Source organism: Somniosus microcephalus, chromosome 16 (assembly GCF_052327205.1).
Source record: "Somniosus microcephalus isolate GS21.2 chromosome 16, FLI_Smic_1.0, whole genome shotgun sequence".
In the NCBI taxonomy this organism is placed as follows: Eukaryota; Metazoa; Chordata; class Chondrichthyes; order Squaliformes; family Somniosidae; genus Somniosus; species Somniosus microcephalus.
In genome coordinates, this window is record NC_141002.1 from 74485029 (window position 1) to 74511295 (window position 26267).

Consider the following 26267-nt stretch of genomic DNA (forward strand, 5'->3'; position numbering starts at 1 on the left):
CTACCCTGTCAAGCCCTGTAAGAATTTTGTATGTTTCAATGAGATCGCCTCTCATTCTTCTAAACTCTAGAGAATATAGGCCTAGTCGACCCAATCTCTCCTCATAGGACAATCCCCCCATCCCAGAAACCAGTCTGGTGAACCTTCATTGCACTCCCACTATGGCATGTATATCCTTCCTTAGGTAAGGAGACCAAAACTGTACACAATACTCCAGGTCTCAGCAGGGCCCTATATAATTGCAGTAAGACATCTTGGCCTAGAAATTCAGTTGTTAGCGCCAGCCGATGGCGCCTTAAGAAGGCGAGAAGTGGGGCGCGAAGTGGCTAGCGCCCGGGCGCGACGCGATCTGCGCCTCTTGCGAACTTGAGTCAAGAATTAGCGGCGGCGCAAAACCCCAGATCCTGACGTAATTTCATGGTGCAACGCCCTTGGTGCGCCCCGAACCGGAACTTCAGTGGTGTCCCCCTTCTTTGCGCCTGTCGCGCCCAGCGACTGGTTGAGTGGAACGGTTCCCAGTCGCTGTGGGGCTGGGGAGACGCTATTTAAAGGGGACTCTGCCTGCATTCTTGGTGGCAGCCATTTTGTTCCACTCCTGTGTGAGAGAGAGATTTGGAGAGAGACAAAGGGAGAGAGCTTTCTGCTTTGACTCAGCGCTCACACAGGTACTTCTGGCTTCAGGGCAGAGCTTTGCAGTTGGATTTATTTTTCAGTGCCATAGCCTTGAGTGGCCACATATAATGGGGGCTGCAATGGGTGGAAACGTTGGGTTTCTGCATTGCATTGAAAGGGCTCAGAGACGCTGAGAGAGAGTGCCAATCATGGCCAGATGGAGAAGGGTCAACAGGCGTTGGCACAGGAGGCCTTAGCCTCCCAGGGTATACCGCCAGCACTTCTCCTACCTCAACATGTCTGAGGAGCAGTGCATTCGGAGGCTTCGATTCAGAAGGGAGGTGGTCACTGAGATCTGCCACCTGCTTCATAGAGATCTGCAGCCTCAGCTGAGGAGCAGGACGTCTGTCGGTGGCGGTGAAGGTGACAGAGGCTCCTTCCAATCCACTACTGGGGACATTGCCAATATATCCCAGTTCGCGGTGCATTGCTGCATCCGCCAGGTCATGAATGCCCTCTTCAGAAGGAGACGTCAGTGTATTTCCTTCCCCATGACCCTGGACAAGCAGCAAGAGCGTGCAATGGGAATTGCAAGAATAGCGGGCTTCCCCATAGTCCAGGGCGCCATTGACTGCACGCATGTGGCTTTGCTGGTGCCTCTAGAGAATGCCGAGGATTACCGCAACCGGAAGGGCTACCATTTGCTCAACATCCAGTTGGTGTGTGACCACAGGCAGCTCATACTAGCTGTCAATGCCCGCTTTCCAGGCAGCAGCCACGATGTCTTCATCTTGCGCCAGACTTCTGTGGCAGACATTTTCGAAGCCCCGGCTCACCCAGGAGGCTGGCTTCTCGGGAACAAGGGCTATCCTTTGTGCACCTGGCTGATGACCCCGCTCCGTGCGCCCACCACCCCTGCTGGAGAGCGATACAATGACAGCCATCAAGCGACCAGGAACATCATTGAGCACACAATCGGCATGCTGAAGCAACGGTTCCGCTGTCTGGACCATTCCGGGGGAGCCCTACAGTACTCGCCTGAGCAAGTCTCCCATTTCGTTGTAGTGTGCTGCATGCTGCACAGCCTGGCTATCCTCAGGACTCAGCCACTGCCAGCAGACATTGGAGGACCACCAGAGGAGGAGGAGGAGCACCAAGACGGGAGGGAGGCACAAAGTGCAAGGGCCGTCTGTCAGCGGCTTATTGCAAGTCGGTTCTAGACCCCCTCTCTGGGAATGGCTTGTGCCATTGTAAAAACATGAATGGAGCCGCTCCGCAAACCCTGAGGCGGTCAAGGCAACAAATAGTTCAAAGTGCAAACATGGACAATCTGAATAAAGATAATTTTTTATTTAACAAACTCCGTGCCCTTCCCGCATGACAACCAAATACAGATAAACCCCCCAAAAAACAGTCAGACACATAACTGGCTCTCACAACCTGGAGAAAATGAACAAAACAGTTAAACAAAAATGATCATGATCCTCGGCCTTCATAAAAAACAAACACAACATTCTCGGCCTTCATAAAAAACAAACACAACATTCTCGGCCTTCATAAAAAACAAACACAACATTCTCGGCCTTCATAAAAAACTCAACATTTTGCCACACCTCCTACTTTTTGGCCTGCAAGGGTGATTCGCCTCGCTTGCGCGATTGGCCCCTTCCCGCCCTGCAGCTCCTCCTCAGTGGGACCCCAGTGGCTGCTGAGGGTCAGATAGTGAGTCGGCAGATGCCCTTGGGGGACGGCCTGGACCAGCTCTGGACCTGGAGGGCCCGGCTGCTGACTGCTCCAACTCTGCTTGGGCGGCAGCAGTCTGTCCTACGGGTGGTGGCAGCTGCAGTGGAGGAGTGACAGCGTTGGCAGCAGGAATGCTGCCAACCTGACGGAGCACAGGCACTCCCTGGTCGGCTGAGACACTGGCACTCGCACGGGCCAGCACTGAAGCATGCGCAGCAATCTGCTGAAGCACAGACTGCTGGGCTGCTGCGGCGCGGCGAGGGCCCCGGCAATTCCTGGCCGATCCAGCGAGGGTGGCAGCAGTTAGTGCCCATGTGGCCCTGATCTGTGTCTGCATCAGACCAGCCAGTGAATGCATGGCACGACTAAGCACTTGGCTGGAAGCCGCATGTGATGCAGCGACGTCCTGCTGACTCCTGGCCTGTGATGCAGCGACATCCTGCTGACTCCTGGCCTGTGCTGCCCCGAATTCCTGCACACTTCTTGCCAGTGACTCAATGGAGTCAGGCATCCTTGCCACTGCAGCCATGAGCTCAATGTGCCTGCGCTCAGCCTGGGCGCCCATTTCACCAAGGAGCCGCACCTCCTCTGCGCTCACTGTAGCAGGACTGGAGGCCAAACTCACCCTCCGGGGAGAAGGCCGCCGAGCTTCCCTACCCCTCCCGCGTTGCTGCAGCCCGCTGGGCCCCGGAGCTTCACCCTCATCAGACCCTTCCCCCCTGCTCCCCTCCAGGGAAGACGTGTCCCCATCATGGCCATGGGCTGCCTCGGCTGAGGGTGGCACTGATGGTCCGGCTTCCTCTTCCTCCTCCTCGCCTTCCGATTCACTCACAGTGCCAGCTTGAGGGCCCGCCTCCTCACCTGGCGAATCAGCATCTGAAAGCAGGGAGGCACAAGAGTTGCTTTAGAGTGAGGACAGGGCGGCAGCGAGGGAGGCATGAGTGCTGCAATGCACTGCATTGGTTCGAGAGTGGCAAAGGATGCTGGTGTGAGGCACAAGTGTAAAGAGAGAGGTCAAAAAGGTGATGACCTTACCATTGCTGTCCAGAACGGGGTCGGCATCTCCAGTGGCGACGGGGCCAATCAGCCAGCCTCCCATAATCCGCTCCACTCGCTGCTCCAGGTCACTGAGCTCTTTAAGTTCAGGACGGCCTCCCCCGGTCCATAGCTGCTGCCTCCTGTTGTGCGCCAGCTTGCCCTGCAAGAGAAAGGAAGGGCTCTGAGTACAGTGTCAAGCCCTGATCTTGCCTGCACTGCCTCCCATGGAGGAATAGCCCTGACAGTGTCAAGCCCTCATCTTGCCTGCACTGCCTCCCATGGTGGAATAGCCCTGACAGTGTGTAAAGTGGTGAATGTGCATTTGATTTTCATGAGTGCCCCATAGGTGTTGGATGAGGGCTGGGCATTGGGGCTTTCAGGACCCTTTGGCCATAAAGTGATGTGCACATGCAGGGATGAAGAGGATACTGGAAAGGGTACTCACCCTGACAACCCGAGTGAGGTCGTTGAACTTCTTTCTGCATTGCGTTGGAGTCCTGGCAACCATGCTGCTGGAGGTCACCCTGTTTGTCACCTCCCTCCAAGCTTTCCTGTATTCATTGGGCAGCGGCCTCCTGCCATTGTCAGGAAAGAGGATAGGTCGCCTGCGCTCCATTGCGCCAACCAGAACCTTCAGGGCACCCTCACTGAAGCGCTGCGCTCGCTCCCTGGCCTTCTCCATGGTCGTGGGCGTGGCGTTGTCGAAGCAGGTCTGTCCAGGCCTAGATTCAGGGCTGCAGTGTGCAGGGCGTGGCTGCAAACCAAATCGACCCTCCCCCTTTAAGAGCTGACCGGCGCCAGCGTGTCTGCCTGCAATCGATAACTTGCCGCACCTGCGCTGTGCCCGCCCTCGGTGGTAGTGCCTCGGCTCGCCGGCTTAGCGCCTTATGATAGTCGTGCACCGCCTGCTTTAGCGCAGCAGCAACCTCTTGGGGCGATACAACTCAATTTCGGCGAAGGTGGCGCTAAGTTGCGCCGGGCGCTAAATTTAGCGAGCGCCCGGCTGTAGCGCCCCAAACGTGACGATACTGAATTTCTAGGCCCTTTACTCTTAACACTCAAATCCTCTTGTAATAAAGGCCAACATACCATTTGCTTTCCTAATTGCTTGCTGTACCTGCATGTTAACTATCAGTGATTCGTGTACAAGGACACCCAGGTCCCTCTGAACACCAACATTTCCCAATCTCTCACCATTTAAAAAATTCTCTGCTTTTCTATTTTTCCTACCAAAGTGGATAACTTCACATTTCTCCACATTATATTCCATTTGCCACGTTCATGCCCACTCACTTAGCCTGTCTATATCCCCTTGAAGCCTCCTTGCATCCTCCTCACAACTTACATTCCCACCTATAGCTTTGTATCATCAGCAAACTTGGATATATTACATTTGGTCCCCTCATCCAAATCATTGATGTAGATTGTGAATAGCTGAGGCCCAAGGACTGATCCTTGCGGTACCCCACTAGTTACAGCCTGCCAACCCGAAAAAGATCCGTTTATTCCTACTCTCTGTTTTCTGTCCGTTAACCAATCCTCAATCCATGCTAGTATATTACCCCCCAATCCCATGAGCCCTAATTTTGTTTAATAACCTGTTGTGTGGCACCTTATCGAATGCCTTCTGAAAATCTAAATACACCACATCCACTGGTTTTCCCCTTATCTATTCTGGTAGTTAGAATCTCAAAAAATTCTAACAGAATTGTCAAAAAACTTTAACAGAATTGTCAAACACGATTTCCCTTTCATAAATCCATGTTGACTTTGCCTAATTCTATTATTATTTTCTAAGTGCCGTGTGACCACGTCCTTAATAGCTTCTAGCATTTTCCCTATTACTGATGTCAGGCTAACTGGTCTGTAGTTCCCCGTTTTCTCTCTCCCTCCTTTCTTAAATGGTGGGGTTACGTTTGCTACCTTCCAATCCGCGGGAACCATTCTAGAATCGATGGAATTTTGGAAAATGAGAACCAATGCATCCACTAACTCTATAGCCAACTCTTTCATGTAGGCCATCAGGTCCAGGGGATTTATTGGCTTTCAGTCCCTTTAATTTCTCCAGTACTACTTTTTTTACTAATACTAATTTCTTTCAGTTCCTCATTCTCACTAGACCCTTGGCTCTCCACTATTTCTGAGAAGTTTTTTGCATCTTCTTTCGTGAATCACTTCCTTAAATGCCTCACTTCTGCCGCCAACATACTCACCTCTAACATTAATGAGGAGCTCATGGATTTCTTCATCTCCAAGATAGAGATAATTCACTGTCTCAGCTGCTTACCCTCTTCTCCTTGCCCTCTAAGCCAAACCTCAGTTAGTCCTGAACCCACCCTAGCTCTGAACCCTCCTCTCTTTCCTCTCCATCTCTCCTATACCCTCTTCAAGCTCATTTCACCTATGAGACTGACCTCTTGCTCCCTTGACCCTATTCCCACTATACACCTGATCACCCAACTTCACTTTCTGGTCCCTATTTTAGCCAACATTATAAATGGTTCCCTTTCCTAAGCAGTGTACCTCTGTCTTTCAATACTGTTGTCATCACCCCCCACTTCACATAAATCTATCACTTGACTCCTCTGTCCTCACTAATTACCATCCCAGCTCCAACCAACCTCATCTTTGCAAGGCCGTTGAACATAATGTCACACTTCAGATCCATGCCCACCATTCCCGCAAATTCCTGTTTGAATTGTTTAGGTTTTTTCCTCTTCCACAGCACTGAAACTGCTCTAACCAATGTTATAACATTCTCTATCATTGCAACCATGGTGCATGATCCCTCCACTCTAGCCTTCAACAGAATCGATCACATGATCCTCTGTTATCAAGCACCATGGGATTGCCCTTGTGTTGTTCCAATCTTAACTCTCCATATGTAGCCAAAACATTTCTACCAATGGCTTCTCTTCACACACATGGATCCACCCTTGGCTCCTTTCTCTTCATGATCTAAATGTTGCCCATTGGCAATATCATCCAAAGCCATGGAGTCAGCTTCCACAGGCATGCAGCTCTGTTTCTCCACTACCTCTTGCAACCCCGCCACTGCCACAGTGCTGTCAGATTGTTTGTACATCCAGTCTTCAATGAGCTGTTACTTTCTCCAGCTAAACATTTGGAAGACAGAAGCTATCATCTTTGGCCCCTGCCACAAATTCAGCACCACTACCAGCAACTCCATCTCTCTACTTGGCCGGTGTCTCTGGCCGAAGCAGACTGTTTGCAGTCTCGGCTTCCTGTTTGACTCCAAGCTGAGTTTCCAATCTTATATCCTTTCCATCACAAAGACTGGCTACTTCCATCTCTGTAACATCAACTGCCTCCATCCCTTTTTAGTCCAGTTGCGACTGAAGCTCTCATTCATGCTTTTGTCACCTCCAAACTTAATTACTGTAATACTCTCCTGGCCAGCCTCCCATACTCCACTCCATAAATTTCAGCTCATCCAAAAATTTGTGGCCCATATCCTCACCCATACCAAGTCACACTCAGCCATCATAACCTTTCCTCGCTGAACTACATTGGTCCCTGAATGCCTCAAATTTAAAATTCAATTCTTATCTTTACATCCCTCCATGGCTTCACTTCTCCCTTTATCTGTAACCTCTTCTAGCTCTACAGTCCCCACCCCTACCCCCGGCATACTCTTTGTACCTCTGATTCCGCCCTTTTGTGCATCCCCCCCCTCCTTTTGCCCCACAGTTAGCAGTCGTGACTTAGCCACCAAGGTCTCACTCTCACTAAACCTTTCTGCCTCACCAGTTCCATCTCTTCCATAAGGCCCTCCTTAAAGCCTGCCTCTTTGACCGAACTTTTGGTCAACCCTCCTTATCTGACCTTCTTTCGTCCAGTTTCTGTTTACTTTAAGCTTCTATGAAGTGCCTTGGAACATTTTTAACATTTTTCTACATTAAAGACGCTATATAAATAAAATTTGTTGTGGTTGTTGTTGTGTGGCTGAAAGCCACTAACCTCAGAAAGTGATGGAATGGGTATTAACTGGGAAAAGATCACACAGAAAGCCAAAACTGAAATGCTGGGACTGTATGTGGGAAGATCGGAATAGAGAATGGCCAGTGGCAGACAGCTGCAGTAATTGCCAGAAGGGAAAGCATAATTGAATGTTTTTGTGGCATCTATGACAAGCCTAATTATGAAGACTGAGTGATTTGAAATGCAGTCAAAAGTACACTACATAAATCAAAATGTCTCCTAACAAATGGATGTCTTCCTAGCCAATTTTTTAAAAATGAGACATTTTTGACTTGTTTATATGGAAGCACTCCCATATCCTACTTCTCCTTTAACTTGCTACCAAGAAATATGTATTCCATTAATTACTACATTTAAACATGCCTATGCAACCTGAGCTTTCCCCCTGCATCAATTCACGTGTGCACTTTGGCTGCTGCTCCGGACCCGAGCCATTCAATACTTTTTCACTTTTTCCCCCTCTTTTCCTTTTCTCTCTATCCCTCCCTGACCACTCTCTCCTGTCATCATGCCTCCTTTCATCTCTCCTCTCTCGGATACTCTGACCTCCCAAATCCCTACCCCAATCCTTCATTACTCTTCGACCGTCCTACTCTCCTGCCGCCGTCCCAGGCTTGACTCCCTCTTAGATAAGCCTACAGCTTCCCTCTGTGCCTCTCTTGGCATCCTACAAAGGGCCCATCGAGGCATTTGCCACTGCCTCCTTACAAGCAGCAACCCCAACTGTCCCATCCTACTCTCTCGTCGGCCTTCCCGCCCAGCGCGCCCACTAGGGGCAAATCTTGCCATCTCCTCCCCATCCAACTCATCCTCTCCAGCGCTGACCCTGTGGATGCTGGCAGTGGGGCAGCCATCACTGACCCTCTCCTCATCTCCCTACAGAATGTCCGTTCAATTGCGAACAAGACCCTTACCATCCATGAGCATGGCCCTGACGGGAACTTGGTTGAGGGGTGATGACACCTTACCCTTAAATGAAGCCTCCCTGCCTGGCTATAACTTGCCCCACTCAGACTGCCGTGGTGGCGGTGTGGCTCTCATCACCAAATGACAGCTTGGTCTGTCCCCCTATTCCTCCGGCAGTTTCTCCTCCTTTGAGCATCTCACCTTAATCCACCCCTTTCACCTCATTTAAAATTCTCGTTCTCTACCGCCCACCCAAGTACCGTAAAAATGTTGTTACTGAGATATCTTCACTGTTCTCCTCCCTCAGCACCGAATGACTTCACATACTCGGTGATTTCAACCTCCATCTCAATTCATCATGCTCTCTCTCCTCTGAGTTCACTAGCCTCCTATCCTTCCATGTAAACTCTCCAACCCATATTCATGGCCACCTCCTCGACCTTGCCATCTCTCGTGGCCTGGCTACTCCCATCGTGTCAATCGCAGATATGCCATCTCTGACCACTTCCTCATATTGATCTCCACCCACATCACCCTTCCACCTACCCCCACCAGCCCTATGTCCTTCTGTGTCCGCCCCTGGAAAAAACTCTCTCCCAACTCTCTTACAACAGCACCTATGAAATCCCAACTATCCAGCCTTTGGCCCGCCATTCACTACAATATTTCACAGAAAATCACAGAATCACAGAAACCCCACAGTGCAGATAGAGGCCATTTCGGCCCACCCGATCCCTGTAACCCCTACACCAACACATATCCCACCCTATCCCCGTAACCCCACGTATTTAATCCCCCTAACACTAAGGGTCAATTTATCATAGCCAATCAACCTAACCCGCACATCTTTGGACTGTGGGAGGAAACCGGAGCACCCGGAGGAAACCCACGCAAACACGGGGAGAATGTGCAAACTCCACACAGACAGTCACCCGAGGCCGGATTCGAACCCGGGTCCCTGGCGCTGTGAGGCAACAGTGCTAACCACTATGCCACCGTGCTGCAGCTACTGATCCGCTTAACCACACCCTCACCGCCACCTTTGATGCCCTAGTCCCTATTAAAACAATTACTCCCTCTCACCCTGGATGTTCCCCCGGTGTGGCCCTCATCTTCGCTCTCTTAAGTCCAAGGGAGGCAGACTTGAACGGATATGGCGGACAACTGGTTTAGCCATTCACTGCCAAATTTGGCTGGACCACAAAGCATTATCGGGTCCTGCTCTCGTCTGCCAAAATTGCTCACTATTCCAGAATCATTCTGGAATGCAAAGATAAACCCTGGCTTCTATTCTCCACTGCTAACTGTCTTCTTAAACCCCTCTCCCCTGTCTCCTCCACCCTCACCTCCGACATCAAGGCCCCAATTTTCCCCCAGCCATCAGGCAGGGTTTCAGGCGTGTAGGGGGGGGAAAATCCCGAATTTGGGGGTCCTGACACCATCCCGCCCAAAACCCCGCCCCATGTAAGTTTCAGGGGCGGCGGGTACCCGCCCCGCACTGGGTCCCGCCGAAACCAGGCGGGAAGGGATTAGTGCCAATTAACTGCCTGTTAACAGGTAGTTAACAGGCAGTTTTTAGCCTAATCCCTATTTTGAGGGGTTTCGTGTGGGTTTCCCGACGGCTCCAAACCACGCCAGGTTAGAGTAGGCAGGCCGTCGGGTTGAAGGAGTTGGAGGGGTCGCGATGTTGGCGCTCATGTGAGCGATGAGTGCATGAGTGTAAAGGTAAGTGTGTTTGGTGTGTCTAAAGTGTGTAAAGAACTTTTACTTACCTGTACTTACCTTAACAGCCTTTCTTCCTGTAGCCGTCGGGAGCGCATCACTCAGCTGGCACTTAAAGCTGAATGGCTGTGATCTGTCAATAGTGACAGCCTTCAGCTTTGAGTGCTGCTGAGAGTTCTAACTGAGTCTGTGCAGAATGACTCATGTCAGAACTCAGACTGTCAGTGTTTCACAGCTTCAAACAGCTGTGAGACACTGATATTTCATCTGTCAAAAACTCTTGACAGATGAAATTGCAGTCTGTGACATCACCTGTTGCCGGGTGGCCCTTAATTGGCCTGCTGAGCCCGCTGGGCAGGCTCAACAAGGTCAATCAAGGGAAAATCGCGCGGATTGGCCGGACGTCGAAGTAGGCGGGTCAAAAACCTGAAAGGGGAAGTCTCGCCTTCTTCCTGACAGGTTCGGGAAAATCTACCCCCAAGTGTGTGGAACTCATGAGCTTCTTTGTCTCTAAGATTGAGGCCACTCAGCTTCCTCTGCCACTTCCCTTCCTTCCCCTAGCCCACTGGGCCAAACTTCCTCACCACCACCTTCCAAACTTCCCCCGCCCTAGCTCTGAACTCACATCTTTCTCCAGTTTCTCTCCGATCTCCCCTCATGACCTCTCTGCGCTCATCTTGTCCATGAGACCCACCTCCTGCTCCCTCGACCCTATTCCCACCAAACTGCTGACCACCCAACTTCCTTTTCTGGCTCCCATGTTAGCTGACATTGTTAACGGTTCTCTCTCCTCAGGTACTGACCCCCTCAAATCTGCCATCATCATCCCTCTCCTAAAAAACCCCCCAACCCTTGACCCCTCCATCCTTGCAAACTACCGCCCCATCTCCAACCTCACTTTCCTCTCCAAAGTCCTTGAACGTGTTGTCGCCTCACAAATCCGTGCCCATCTTTCCCACAATTCCATGTTTGAATCCCTCCAATCAGGTTTTCGTCCTTGCCACAGTACCAAAATGGCTCTCATCACAGTCACAGATTACATCCTCTGTAACTGTGACAAAGGTAAACTATCCCTCCTCGTCCTTCTTGACTTGTCTGCAGCCTTTGACATAGTTGACCCCTCCATCCTTCTCCAAGGCCTCTTCACTGTCATCCAGCTGGGTGGGACTGCACTTGCCTGGTTTCATTCTTATCTATCTAATCGTAGCCAGAGAATCACCTGCAACGGCTTCTCTTCCTGCTCCTACATCGTTACCTCTGGTGTCCCCCAAGGATCTATCCTTGGCCCCCTCCTATTTCTCATCTACATGTTGCCCCTTGGCGACATCATCCGAAAACACAGCGTCAGTTTCCACATGTACGCTGACGACATCCAGCTCTACCTCACTACCTCTTCTCTCGACCCCTCTGTAGTGTCCGAGGATCAATAATACTCAGACTGCAGGAGAACAATAAAACAGGTATTTACTGAACAGAGAGTAATTCAAGACTGAAGTACAGAAGCCTGCTATGGCTTTATATACAGGGGTGGTCACTGCCGGTACTGCAGTATAGAATCAGTTCTTCTCTTAAAGGTACATACACAACAATTCCTCCCCTTTTAGATAAACAGTACATAACATTCATTTAACAACTAAATAATAACTAATTACAATTACAATTTTCTCTGTATTATATACATCAACTGAAATAATCATTTATAAGTTCAGTCTTTGAGGAGGCTTCCTAATCCTGACTGGATAACGCCTTTCTCGAGTATCCTGTTCTTGCGGCGGAGTTGATTCTGGCTCATTGTCATTGGTTGGTTCGTCAGCTTCCAATACCACTGCTTCTGAGGTAGACGCAATCTGTACTTCGGGTTGATTACCAGGTGCACCTGCTCGTGGTATGGGTTTGGCTTGTTCCTGTGACTCTAGAATCTGGTCAGCATGGCGTCTCACGATGTTCTCTCCAACGTCCACTGTGTACATTAGTGGTCCCTGCTGTGTGCATATCGTTCCTGGCTGCCATTTTTCTGTTCGGCAGTCGCGGGCCAAGACTGGTTGCCCTATCTTGAAGCTCCTGGTTGGCTTCTCATTTATGTGCTGGAATTGCTTATCCTCAATATCTCATTTTATGTTTGGTTTGAGCAAATCCAGGCGACATCTTAGCCTTCGGTTGAAGAACATTATGGCTGGAGTTTGGTTGGTGACTGCATGTGTCGCATTCCGGTAAGCAAACAAGAAATTATCCACCTTGTGTTGTAGTGGTATGTCGTCATTATGCATTGCCTTTATTGCCTTTTTAAAGGTCTGAACAAACCTCTCAGCCAATCCATTTGTGGCTGGATGATATGGGGCAGATGTGTAATGTTTCACCCCATTATTCCTCAGAAACCTCCGGAAATCCTCGGACACAAACTGTGGCCCATTGTCGGAGCAAATCTGTTCTGGCAAGCCATTCCTGGCGAAGATGGTCCGTAGGACTGCAATAGTTTTCTCCGTGGTGGTGGAGGACATTTTGATGACCTCTGGCCATTTTGAATGGGCGTCCACAGCGATTAGGAACATTGAGTCCATAAATGGACCAGCAAAATCAATGTGTACCCGTTGCCATGGAGGTGAGGGCCACTCCCATGGATGTAGCGGGGCCTGTGGTGGAGCGTTTTGGACCTTCTGGCATCCTGTGCATCTCTTGGTCATATCCTCGATTTCTTTATCGATTCCCAGCCACCACACAAACGCCCTGGCTAGGCTCTTCATTTTTACCCCTCCCAGATGACCCTCATGAAGCTCATTGAGCACTCTATCTCTCAACTTGGGTGGAATTACCACTCGGGATCCACACATCAAGGTCCCCCGGCACACTGACAGCTGTTCTCTCCTTGGCGAGAATGCTGGCAACAGTGAGTCGCCATGTGCTGGCCATCCCTTCACCGTCAAATCATAGACCCGAGAGAGTGTCGGGTCATTTCGGGTTTCCTTCTCTATACTTGAGTTTGTAACAGGTAGACATTCGACTATGGTCGCATGGAATATCTCAACAGGGTGCACTGCAGGTGCTTCCTCTACCGTAGGCAACGGTAGACGCGACAGCCCATCAGCGTTTCCATGCTGTTTCGTACCCTTGTACTCTATGTCGTACTGACGTGCCCCTAGAAAAAGTGACCATCTTTGCAGCCGTTGCGCCATCACCGGAACGCCCTTCTTTGGGTTAAAAATGGAGACCAGGGGCTGATGATCAGTCAGTAGGGTGAATTTCTGCCCGTGCAGATAGTGATTGAACTTCTTCACCCCCCACACCAGGCTGAGGGCCTCCCTGTCAATCGGGGTGTAGTTACGCTCGGCTGAGGTTAACGAGCGCGACGCAAAGGCTATTGGCCTCTCTGAACCGTCAAGGGATTTGTGTGACAGCACCGCTCCGATGCCGTAGGGAGACGCATTACATGCTAACCGAATCGGTAGTGTTGGATTGTAGTGGGCCAATACTTCTTTTGAAGTGATTAGGCATTTACATTTCTGAAAGGCACGCTTACACTCATCACTCCATTTCCATGTTACTCCAGTTTGCAGTAGGGCGTTCAGTGGGTGCAGAATTGTAGATAAATTCGGCAAGAACTTATGGTAGTAGTTCACCAACCCGAGGAACGACCTCAGTTGCGACACATTTTCCGGTGCTGGAGCCTTGACTACAGCCTCAATCTTGTCCGGCGACTTATGCAACTCTTCCTCATCAATCATGTGGCCACAATACGAGATTTGTCTCCTGAAGAACTCGCATTTGGGGCGGTTGGCTCGTAGCCCATATTCCTGTAATCTCGTGAGCACCTGCTCCAGGTTGGCAAGGTGTTCACTGTCATTTTCGCCCGTAACCAGGATGTCGTCCAAATAACACTGGGTCCCCGGGATCCCTTGCAGGACTTGTTCCATCGCCCTCTGCCAAATAGCCGGGGCTGATGCTACCCCGAATACCAGTAGTTTGTACTGGTAAAGGCCTTTGTGAGTGTTTATCGTGAGGTATTTCCTAGATGCTTCTTCCACCTCCATTTGTAGATACGCTTGGGCCAGATCAATCTTTGTAAAGCGTTTCCCTCCAGATAGTGAGGCGAAAATATCTTCTCTCCGTGGAAGTGGATATTGTACTGTGTGCAGGACTGGGTTCACAGTTACCTTGAAGTCCCCACAGATGCGAACCTTCTTCGGTTCCCCAGGCGTGCTGCTCAATGATTTCTTCATTACAGGAATGATGGGTGTGGCCCACTCGCTCCAGTCCACCTTGGACAGCACACCCGAATGCTCCAGACTCTCCAGCTCTGCTTCAACGGCTGGGCGGATCGCGTAAGGTACCGGTCTGGCCTTAAAAAATTTTGGGTTTGTGTTATCTTCGATTTTTATCATTGCCGTTACTCCTTTTAGAGTCCCAAGTCCTTGTTGGAACACCTCTTTCGTGTCAGTTAGAATTTTTGACAGTCGTCCAGGTGTGACGTCATCATCCTTTTTATCAGTCACAGTTAGCGCCTGAATGGAATGCCAATCCAATTGTATTTTTCGGATCCATTCACGTCCCAGTAGTGGTGGTCCTCCATCCGGTAGTATATATAGATACAGTTTCTGTGTTTCCTTGCCGTTGTATTCAACTGGCACCCTTATTTTTCCTCTGGGGTAGACATTTTGCCCCGTGTATGTCTTCAATACAATGGACGTGTCCTTCAAGGGTATGTGTGAGAATAGCCGCTCATAGTCTCGTTGATTCATGACAGTTAGGGTTGATCCTGTATCCAATTCCATCTTTACTTGGGACCCTGCTATCATGAGGATGACCCAAATGGTTCGGTGATCCTCCTTTGCGATCACGTTGTGTAACTTTAGACATCTTAGTCTCCTGCTCCCGGAATCATTATCACTCTCCTGATCTTCCAAACTACTGTCTGTCATTTTTTTTACTTTCTTGTACTTTTCCTTAGTAGTTCTTGTAGTGTTGGTTTTCTTTTCCGACCTGCAGACTCTTGCTATATGTCCCATTTTCCCGCATTGCCTGCATACTTTGTCCTTAAACCAGCAGTCCTTCTGATCATGGGTTGTTCTGCCGCAGCGATAGCACTTTTCTGCTCCATACGCCATTTCGTTAGCGCTATATTCTTGTGGTTTCTGTTGTATTTCCGCAGCTCCCTGTGCTGCTGCTTCGTAGGATACTGCCATGCTGAAAGCCTGTTCTAGCGTCAGGTCCTTTTCCGAAAGTAGTTGTTTCTGGGTTCCTTCACTCTGGAGCCCGCAGAGAAACTTATCCCGTAAGGTGTCTGCCAGTCCTGCTCCGAACTGGCAGTGCTTCGATAACTTGCGTAGTTCCGTAAGATAGTCAGCATTGTTCTCATCTTTGTGCTGGTTTCTTTTATGGAACTTGAATCTTTCTGCTATCAGCAGCGGTGTAGGGTTTAGGTGTTCCTGTAAGATATTAACAATCTCTTCAAAACTTTTCTCCATTGGTTTAGCTGGGGTAATTAAATTCCGCAATAGGCCGTACATTCTTGCGCCCATCAAATTTAATAATACCGATGCCTTCTTTCCATTGGCCACCTCATTGGCATTGCAGTACACGTCAATTCTTTCCACATACGTGGTCCAGTCTTCTACCTCGTTGTCGAAAGCAGTGATACTGCCACTCTTCGGCATCTTGGGTGATTTAAAATGGCGCCTCCCGCGCTTTTTCTTCTTACCCAATGGAATAAAGTGGCGCCTCCCGCGCTCTTCCTTCTTCCCCTTGCTGCCACGCTGCTCCTAGCGTTCTACAGGGTAATGGCGGCGACCCGCGGCTTCGGCGCATCTCACTTTTCCTTCCCCGCATTCTATCCTCTCCACGCTGCCCTGTTCTTGAGCTCCACCCTCTCTCTCTTCCTCCCGACAACGCTGCACGGCCCCTTTGCAGAGCCGCTCGATTGAGCCTGAGCCCGCCGCAGACCGGAAGGGTCAGCGCACTACCTGCTACCAGCACGACTTGCTGGAACACCTCGACTGGGGAGCCAGGCCCAGCTATCCACAGCCTCCCCTGCAACTCTCCGTTGAATCCTTGGCGGTTGCCCGTGGACGACGCCTGCCGTTCTGACTTCGACCTCCAAGAAGCTTCTCTTCAGGGAAAAGATCCCCGTGAGGTGATGCAGTACTGCAGGTGAGTTCAAACCTGCCCGTCGCCAGTGTAGTGTCCGAGGATCAATAATACTCAGACTGCAGGAGAACAATAAAACAGGTATTTACTGAACAGAGAGTAATTCAAGACTGAAGTACAGAAGCCTGCTATGGCTTTATATACAGGGGTGGTCACTGCTGGTACTGCAGTATAGAATCAGTTCTTCTCTTAAAAGGTACATACACAACACCCTCCACGGTCTCTAAATTGTTAGACTGCTTGTCCGACATCCAGTTCTGGATGAGCAGAAATGTTCTCCAGTTAAACTTTGGGAAGACCGAAGCCATTGTTTTCGGTCCCCGCCACAAACTCCGTACCCTAGCCACTGACTCCATCCCTCTCCCTAACATCTGCCTGAGGCTGAACCACACTGTTCGCAACCTTGGTGTCATATTTGACCCTGAAATGAGCTTTTGACTACATATCCACAGCATAACTAAGATCGCCTATTTCCACCTCTGTAACATCGCCCGTCTCCACCCTTGCCTCAGCTCATCTGCTGCTGAAACCCTCATCCATGCCTTTGTTACCTCTAGACTTGACTATTCCAATGCATTCCTGGCTGGCCTCCCACATTCCACCCTACGTAAACTTGAGGTGATCCAAAACTCGGCTACCCATGTCCTAACTCGCACCAAGTCCCGTTCACCCATTACCCCTGTGCTCGCAGACCTACATTGGCTCCCGGTTAAGTAATGCCTCGATTTCAAAATTCTCATCCTTTTTTTCAAATCCCTCCATGGCCTCACCCCTCCCTATCTCTGAAATCTCCTTCAGCTCCACAACCCCCCGAGATATCTGTGCTCCTCTAATTCTGCCCTCTTGAGCATCCCTGGTTATAATCGCTCAACCATTGGTGGCCTTTGGTTGCCTAGGCCCTAGGCTCTGAAATTCCTTCCCTTAATCTCTCCGCCTCTCTACCTCTCTTTCCTCCTTTAAGACGCTCCTTAAAACCTACCTCTTTGATCAAGCTTTTTGTCACCTGCCCTAATTTCTCCTTATGTGGATCAGTGTCAAATTTTTTGTCTTATAATACTCCTGTGAAGCGCCTTGGGACGTTTTACTACGTTAAAGGCGCTATATGAATACAAATTGTTGTTATTGTTGTTTAAAATGTTGATAATAGAAGGACTTCAAATACAAGCCACAACAGTACTGATCTTACTCATTGTAATAGATATAACCATTTTCTTTTTTCAGACAGAAACTGAGCTTCAGTGGACTGACACATCTACCTATAATTTAAGCAGTATTTTGCTGCAGACACTGCCAACAAATGAGAGTGATTGCTACGCATTACAATTGAATCCAGTAGGTCCAGACTATGTGCTCACAGGGCTTTTCTGCTTCCTGTCTCTGCCATACATTTGTGAATATGAAGGTAAATTACTTTAAGGCCGCTGATTCTACACTGGAGCAAATGTTGCCACGCAAAGCTCTATTTATTGAGTGATCAAAGCAAAACGAATATTTATTTAATTGTATTTTTATACAGGCCGCACAGTGTGACTTAGTGGCTAATAAAAAAACTAATAATGCTTTGTTATTTGACTGAAGCAAAAGTGAATTATGCAGGCCCAGCTCATTCAATGTCTTATTTTCCCAAAGACCATTTCAATCTATTGTGTGACTTTTTCTTATGACAAACATTGACTGATTATACAAAATTATTTAAATTATTCGCTTTAAAGACTAAAATAATATCATGGATTATTCTGGTGGGATTACCCATTGCTGAAGACTTCATGATAATGAACTGCACTGTGTTGCAGATATATGGTGGTCGATGGCTGGTGTGGAGTTGGGTGGCTCATCTAGATCATACAGCAGTAGAAAATAGTGGTCAAGGTTTCACCATATTTTTATTGTAACAGCAGTAATTTTCAAGAAATGGGCATTGCAGCAAATAATTGTAACCTGGAAAACACAGTTAAATTTTAAGTTCAAATACGTTTAATCATCAAGATAACAGTGGAACTGCAAGCCCTAACACTAACCTTGCTCAAGACCACCAAATCCACAAGCCACCTCTGGCCGTTTGCATGCTTTTTATCTTCTTTATTGTGAACGTGTTGTTTGTCTTTGCAAATTCCAGATCTGTTGATCTTGCACGTAGATAGTTTTGTTGTTTGAAGTATCTATTTTGTGTTTTACCATCTGGGGATCAAAGATTCAGAACCAAATATGCAGAATTACTTAGTTGATCAATGAAAAATTATTCTAAGTGACTCTTTTTATTTTCTTTTGTACAGTATATTTTGTGCAGTATATTTTTATGTTCATGTTTTGAAAGAAGTTTCTGTTGTCTTTATCATGTTTTTGAATCTGAATTTTTTCTGTGTTGGTATGTTTGTGTGATGCTGTTGGAGAAGTTGAAAGCCCTGGAAAGCTGTCTTGTATTGTTATGGCACTGGTTACGTTAAAGTTATTTGATGGTTTTGAGGATCTTGCAGGATTTGTTGTGCTAGGAGTCGTAATTAGTGGCTGAAAGCGCCTCTCTTCTCAAATTTAACTTTTGCTTCCAGTTCTTGTTGAACTTCTTTTTCTGTGAATAATACTTATACTCAGTTTCCTGGAGTGTTATCAGTCTATTTTGAAGTCTGTCAGAGTAACATAAATTCTAATTAAACACTTATTAACATTGATTTTACTAGTACTTATTTGCTGTTGTATAAATGTCTGATAAAATAAAAAATATTGAAGTGTTCTGGTTGACTGCTGATAGGTGATAGGATGCTGGGAAGCCCAAGGGTGCTGCAGTTCATTGTTTATAGGTAGTGTCATTTGGATATATGCAGTATATATGCACGTACATCATGTGATGAGTTGTATCATTTTGTCAGTGTCAGCTTCAGAATTTCACCAAAACTAAATCATCTATGTTTTTATCCTTACTCCATTACAGAACCTGCTGGATTTTGCTTCCATTAATTTCAATGGAAGGAAAATCAGGTGGGTCCTGTAACTAGTGTTCGATCCTCCACGCCAGATATTCTTTGGTGTGCTCTGTCCAGCCGATACTTAACATCCAGGTGGTAAAAATGATAATCAGTCCACAGGTGTTCTCCAATTATGAATTTGTGTTAAGTTTTTTATACTGATTATAAGAATTTTGAGGTAACCATTTTTAAATGTGTTGTTCTTCAGTCCTAGTTCTTCCAAAGACTATTAGACTAAAATTAGAAGATGTTCAAGAAAATGAAGCCACTGTTGTCTGGGATGACTTACAAGATTTGTTCACTTCAAGATCTGAGCTATTTATTTGGTACCAAACTAATTCTGGTGAAGGAAAACAGTATTCCCACCGTATATTACTAAATGCTACTAAAGCAGCTGTTCCTGGGCTGCACCCTGGACACCACTACTATTTTGCACTAATGATGAGAGACATTGCAGGTGCTCAAAGAACTCTTACTCCAGTTTTGAGCATAAAAACAAGTAAGTTTCAATGGTGTTACACTGCTAGGAGATGATGTAACATACGAACATATGAATTAGGAACAGGAATAGGCCACTCGGCCCCTCGAGCCTGCTCCACCATTCAATAAGATCATGGCTGATCTGATTCCTCCACATTCCCGCCTACCCCCGATAACTTTTCACCCAGCATTGTCGACTTCTGTGTGATGATGAATCTGAATGGGAGCGTGCTAGTTATACCTTCAATATACCTTCAATATGTTAACCTGTGCAGTGTCACAAATTTTATAAAAACATTTACAAATTCAAAAGAATTATTAAAAGCACACCGTGGGATAGTATTTGAAAATTCAGCACAAGGTGAGGATGCAGATTTTTCCTTCATGATTTCGACAGAGAGTTACCAATCTTGACTGTAGCAACTGGTGAAGGATTATGTTAGAAGCGCTTCCCCTTATAAGAGGGGAAAGGGAAACCTGAGGGCAATTCACCCTGTTCTATTCTCGCATGACTCCTGGTAGCTGGTCTTGGAACTGATCTGAAATTCCTCAGGATGTCTGAAAATAGTTCACAATTGAGTACTTTTGAAGTGTACTCGCTGTTGTAATATAGGCAAACGTGGCAGCCAATCTGCACACAGCAAGGTCCCACAAACAGTTGTCTTCTTCTAGTGGAAGAATTCGCAGGTCTGACTGGCCACATGAACGTGCCTTCCATGGCTGTAACCATCTTTATACCAGCCATTAGGGTGGTTAGTCCTATACAGTGGGAGGGTTTTATGGGCTCACACAATCCATACTGGACGTGAGTATCCCACTGGATGTCAACCCACAATTCAAAACCAGAGCTCCAACTCCACTCGCTGGGACTATCTGGAGTGGGGTTTGAACCCAGCACCTTCTGGCCCAGAGACAGGAATGCTACCACTGTGCCAAAGGCTCACTCCCCGCTACAGTAATGAGATAAATGATCAAATAATCAGCTATAGTGGTGTTGGTTGAGGGATAACTGTTGGCCAGGATACCAGGAGAACTCTCCTGCTCAACTTTGAATAGTGTCATACAGAGCCTTGGTTTAATGCCTCATTCGAAAGACAGTACCATCGACAGTGCAGCACTCCCTCTGTACTGCACTGAAGTGTCAGTCTACATTATATACTCAAATCTATGGAGAGGATTTTTAGAACCCACAAGACTGACAAGTAAAATATTAAGAGCTTTTGAATTATAATTTTATTTCTCTTACTATGTTATTTCATGATTGTAATTATATTTCTTGATGCTGCCAAAGTTTTGGTGCAAATTCTGTGCTAAAGTGCAAAGTTGCTATTTGTCTTTGGTGTTTCCTAATTCCAAATTGACGAGGTTGAAATAATCCTGTGATGGAGCAATGCATCATTGGCAGCCATATATTACCTCTGTGTCCAGAAGAGGGTATAGCAAACTGTTTTTATTTGAAGATTCCAATCACCCTTATCGGTCTTGTCATTCTGTTAACAGTGCAATTTATAGTTTCAAATTACACATTGTTGCTATTTGTTGTTTGCCCATTTATTGTAAATATTGTAGCACATTTAGTATTTTTACATTTACTTGCTCGTGTAGTACTATCATTTGTTACAATGACAAATTAAAGATAATGCTTATCATCATTACCTACTGTGGATTATAACATTAAAACAGTTCTGATTCACAGGAGTACAAGTATGTTTCTATTTTCAGTTTACAACCAGTAAATTTCCTATCAACACAAATCCTAAATACGACATTTTATAATATTCTTGTAATTTAATATTTCATTTTTGGAATTCAGAGGAAACTTTGAAAGCAAAAGCAGATGATTATTTTAGGAAGTCAGTGGAAAGAAAGTAGTACTTGTATTTAATGGAAATGACTTAGAATTTATGGTTTATACTTAGCCATCTATTGTTTTGGACTAACAATAAGAAGGCAAGCATAAATATTAAAGTACAAATCTGCCTAACAAAATACAGTAGAAATAGGATGAGGCTTTTTGTATATATTTTTCTTGTATTCAAATTGTAAATTATGTTTTTTAGTTATGTTGATTTTTTACTATGTGTTTCTGGTGCAAAAATACAGAAACTTTCAGTTATTAATCTTTTGTGTTACATCAATACTTAATTCTTTTTTAACTTTTAAATTTATATTCTTGCTGTCAAATAGGACCAAATTCACCAAGAAGTATTATATGTGGAGAAGTATCATCCACTGCAATACAGTTGCTTTGGGCTCCTCCAGAGAAATCACAGAATGCATCATTTCATCACTATCTTGTCAGTTATATTGCATTTGGATCAAAAAATCAAGGAACTGAAGATGTTAAAAGAGATGAAACATCCGTAGTACTTAGGAACCTTAAGCCATTGCACTCTTACAAAATTTATGTACAGACAGTGGCTGAGGGAGGATCACTAAGTTGTGCTGAAGGACCACTGTTTGCAACTACAGGTAAATGTAGTTGTAAAGGAAAAACTATTTTCAAATAAAATACAAATCCACCGGGCCTGAATTTATGTTTATTTGCAATAGTATCAAACGTTGTTATATTTAGTTTTGCATCTATACCAACTATCTTTTGTATCATGTAGCATCTGCAAAATTCCTCTTGTAATTAAGAAAACCCAAAATATAACAAAAGGACTTTTGGACCATCAGGAGCACTACATAAAAGTATGGCAAAATGATTGTTTATGTGTTTGACTTTAGTATTGAGATGGAATAGATAAATCTGAAATATAATGAAATTAAATCTTTAGAATCTGTACACTGAATCTAATCTTGCATTTAAATTTCACTAACTCTTTACTATTTATTGTGAATTTAGCTCCCGGCCCTCCTGTCAGTATTTATGTTGGCAATGCAGATGTTTGGGAGAACACAATCACTGTGCACTGGGAACCACCGTTAGAAGGAAGTGATGAATACCATCTTCAAATACAAATCAGCAATAACAGTGAGGAAGTAAAAGAATATTCAGTGATAAACGCAACAATATTTCAATTTGATTTTATGATCCCGGGTGTCACATATGACATTGAAGTGATGGCAGTAAAGAGTGGGAAGAGAAGCAAACCAAAATTTATCACACAAACTACAAGTAAGTCAGCATGAGCTGAGATTTTGATTATAATTTATTTGGAAGGATTTTCTGACCGAACCAATACCGTGGCTCCAAAATTCCACATGAGGTCTACCTGTATCCTGCCACAACTTTGACAGGAGACTGGTGGAGCCCCCAAGGAAATGGGGCAGACTCAGTAAAATTGCTCTCCACTGTTTCCTGGTTACCTTGTAAGTGGTGGAACTTTCATCCACCCTATACAAAGTAAATGACAGGTCAGAGGTGGAGCCAAGGTGGGAACTCTCTAAGCCAGAGTTCTACCTCCTGAGGTTCACTGGGGACCCGGCCTGGCAGTAGTGGCTCGCCGGTATGCTGTGAAAGATGAGTTGTATTGGCTTCCACAAGGGCACATGTGGGCCCTACAGGTGGGATCCAGGCCTGGCAAGTGGCCTGGATGTCCAAGGAAGAAAAAAAATGTAAACATTTATCCAGGATTTACCCCTTGTTTGGAGAACTTTCAGAGTGGTGCTGAGGTTAGGCTTGGCTGGTTGTACGAATTTCCACCGGTTTAGGGCAGGTGGTGTCAAGTGGCACATGTTCTCACCAGCCCCATGAAAATGAGGTACCCTCCCTGCAAACTGGTGGGGATCAGTGTTGGAGGGCGCTCATGGGCACAAGCACCAGGATCATCATGGAACTTTGGGTTCCATATCTTTATGTTTTAAAAAAAGGAATTAATGTTCATAACTGATTTTTCAGAAGGATCTCATAAAGGGCTTAACAAATTGATTTGGTATAAATGTTTGGAGTTACCTCACACACTTTCTTTTATTACTCTTCACAGTCACCTTTGGCTTGATCCTGAAATCCTGTTTAGCATATGTACCTTGTATAAAGAATTGCCTTTGTTGTTGTTGCATTCAAGCAACACACTGCAGATAACATCCAAATTCTTGCTTCTTGCTATTATGTCTTTCGCATTCTGTGAAAGTCAAGCATCTAATATCAAACAGTTACTGATAGGCATATATAATTTCTTGAACAAGCCTGTAATGGGCTATTTTAGCAATGTAAATATTAGTGTATACATGAGGAAGATTGTGCTGCAATGCAGAATTTGCAAATGTAGAAAGAAGAAGGAAGTCCATAAAAATTGCTTCAGAGAGAAGGCCAACAGGCATCAATTGACAGGGTATAGCAGTGCAGAAATACCATCTTTAAAATGAAGGGAAACCCTAAGAAGCCACATTTGATTTGCCAAGCATGACATTGTCTTTGGCCCATGCCACAAAACTCTGTTCCCTAGCCACTGATTCCATTCCCCTCCCCAGCCACTGTCTCAGGTTGAACCAGACTGTTCACAACTTCAGTGTCCTATTTAACCTGAACTGAGCTTCTGACCCCATATCCTCTCCCATCACAAAGATCGCCTACGTCCAACTCCGTAAAATCGCCCATCTCCAACCCTGCCTTCTCCCATCTGCTGCTGAAACCCTCATCCTTGCTTTTGTTGGCTCCAGACTTAACTATTGTAATCCTCTGGAAAAACTCAGCAGGCCAGGCAGCATCTGTGGAGAGAGGCCTGCTGAGTTTTTCCAGCGTTTTCTGTTGTTATTTCAGATTTCCAGCATCTGCAGCATTTTGCTATTGTATTGTAATCCTCTCATTTGTAGAATTAATTTTTTTTAATTGCAAAATTACCTTACCTTTATTTCAGAGCCTAAACCAGTTGAAATAGCTGTTCCCATTGATGTTCAGACTCACTCAACAGTGCTGTATGTTGGAATGCCAAAGGTTGGCTTATTTGATGGAGTTAATGTTACATATGAAGATGAAAATAAAAGAATGCCTACTGCTAATAGAGATATTAATGTAACCATAGAAAACCTGACACCAGGCAAAGAATATAACTTTGCTGTATATGCAACCAGTGGCAACATGAAGAGCAAAGCCTACAGAGTATCTGTTGTGAAAACATGTAAGTATCTATGATTGCAATGTGTAAACATCTGTATCTTGAGTATGAATTTTAATATTTTGCACCACATGCTTTAGCAATTTTTATCATTTTTTCACAGGGTTGAGAAAAAAGAGTTACGTTTAATGCAAAGTGTAATCACACAATTTTTTTGTGAAAGAGATGAAAACTGGTAAAATGCAAATAAGCTAGCTTTGATGTTGCCTCCCCAAAGACTGTAAGGGGGGTTTTGCCGAAAGGGTGAGAACAGCCGCTAAATGGGTGCTGTGCTAAGAAGACATGCCTGTTTGAAGGTCACGCAGTTTTGGGCTTAGTTGCTGATTACCATAATCTGAACTTGTCTGGAGGTGCTAAAACACACACCTGCAGGGTTAGCACTCAAGCGCTGATTAGAAGCAATTTTTGTGGAGCAGTATATGTGGGCTCCACACATCCATTTCCACTGAAGATGTGGAGTGCGCTGGCTGACACACAGCGGCAGGTTTCAGGGTGGCTCAGGGACCGAGGGAGAGGGCGCACAGGTTCTCGGACGTGGCACTGGTGGTCCTGGTGGAGGAGGGATGTCCTGTACCCGCAGGGGGGAAGGACGCCACCTCGCCCTCCTCGTTCTCCTGTCCCTCTCTCCTGCAGCAGCTGGTGCTGCTCTGCCTGGGCCTTATGTTCTCCTCTCATTCCTCCTGCAGACCAAGGGGGTACCAAGATGCTGGTGACCAAGCATTCCCTTTCTCCTGGTGACTCCTATAAGGTGTCCAATAAGGTAGAGTAGCACAGCACTTATAAGTCCTCAGAGAGTTTCCAGAATAAATGTTGATAAGAGTGTTGGTGAAGGGCAGCAGACGCATGGGAACATCACCACCTACAAGTTCCCCTCCAAGCCACACACCATCCTGACTTGGACCTATATCGCCGTTCCTTCACTGTCGCTGGGCCAAAATCCTGGAACTCTCTTCCTAACAGCATTGTGGGTGTACCTACACCATATGGACTGCAGCGGTTCAAGAAGGCGGCTCACCACCATCTTCTCAAGGGCAATTAGGGATGGGCACTAAATGCAGGCCTAGCCAGCGACGCCCACATCCCATCAATGAATTAAAAAAAAAGTCTTGATAAACTGTCCCAGAAAGTCTCCTGATGTGTTTCAAAAGTCCTTTTCAAGCCTCCAGCAGTAAGTGAACAGTAAAAGGTGAGTATGCCTTTAAGTAGTGCTCGAAATCCTCAGCAACGACTTGTTTATTCCCAATCAACAGGTTGCTGTTAAGAGAGAGCGTTAGGTCAAGCACTATCCACAAAGTGCTATGCAGCCTCGTTAATGAGCACTAGCAGGCAATTTAAGTGGCAATCAGCCCCTGAATGATCCTCCGGGCGGCCGTTCATCGTACACATTTCAACTCCTTTGCCAAGTTGTGTATTGCATTAAACGCAGGCTAAACCAGCGTTTCAGCTCAGGACCCCATCTTGGCCACCTCAGAGGCACCTTAGCGCCTAAAGGAGCTGGTGAAAATCACCCTATAAATATTTAACGATATATTAGCCTGTTTTGGTAATTAGCAAACACCTCACATCCATTGTGTTTGGAAGTCTCTGACCCCAGGCACTACGCAAA

At 46.4% G+C, this 26267-nt stretch overlaps 1 protein-coding gene and 1 long non-coding RNA gene across 7 annotated transcripts in view; one reads left to right on the forward strand and one right to left on the reverse strand.

Annotated features, from left to right (window-relative positions):
- Positions 1-26267, reverse strand: part of LOC147106289 (uncharacterized) — a 313882-nt gene that overhangs the window by 20417 nt on the left and 267198 nt on the right. For 5 of the 6 annotated variants that reach the window (XR_015081420.1, XR_015081417.1, XR_015081418.1 and 2 more), the window contains exon 3: positions 18180-18339. This is a non-coding gene — a long non-coding RNA (uncharacterized LOC147106289). Of the gene's footprint in view, positions 1-17910; positions 18100-18179; positions 18340-26267 lie in introns of all 6 variants that reach the window. The other variant, XR_015081421.1, reaches the window with a different exon arrangement.
- The window catches only part of ptprq (protein tyrosine phosphatase receptor type Q), a 278107-nt gene that overhangs the window by 20337 nt on the left and 231503 nt on the right, over positions 1-26267 (forward strand). The window contains 5 exon segments of the mRNA XM_086009276.1: positions 17383-17563; positions 19330-19620; positions 21789-22073; positions 22450-22722; positions 24404-24664. Of these exon segments, the coding sequence (XP_085865402.1) occupies positions 17383-17563; positions 19330-19620; positions 21789-22073; positions 22450-22722; positions 24404-24664 (1291 nt within the window).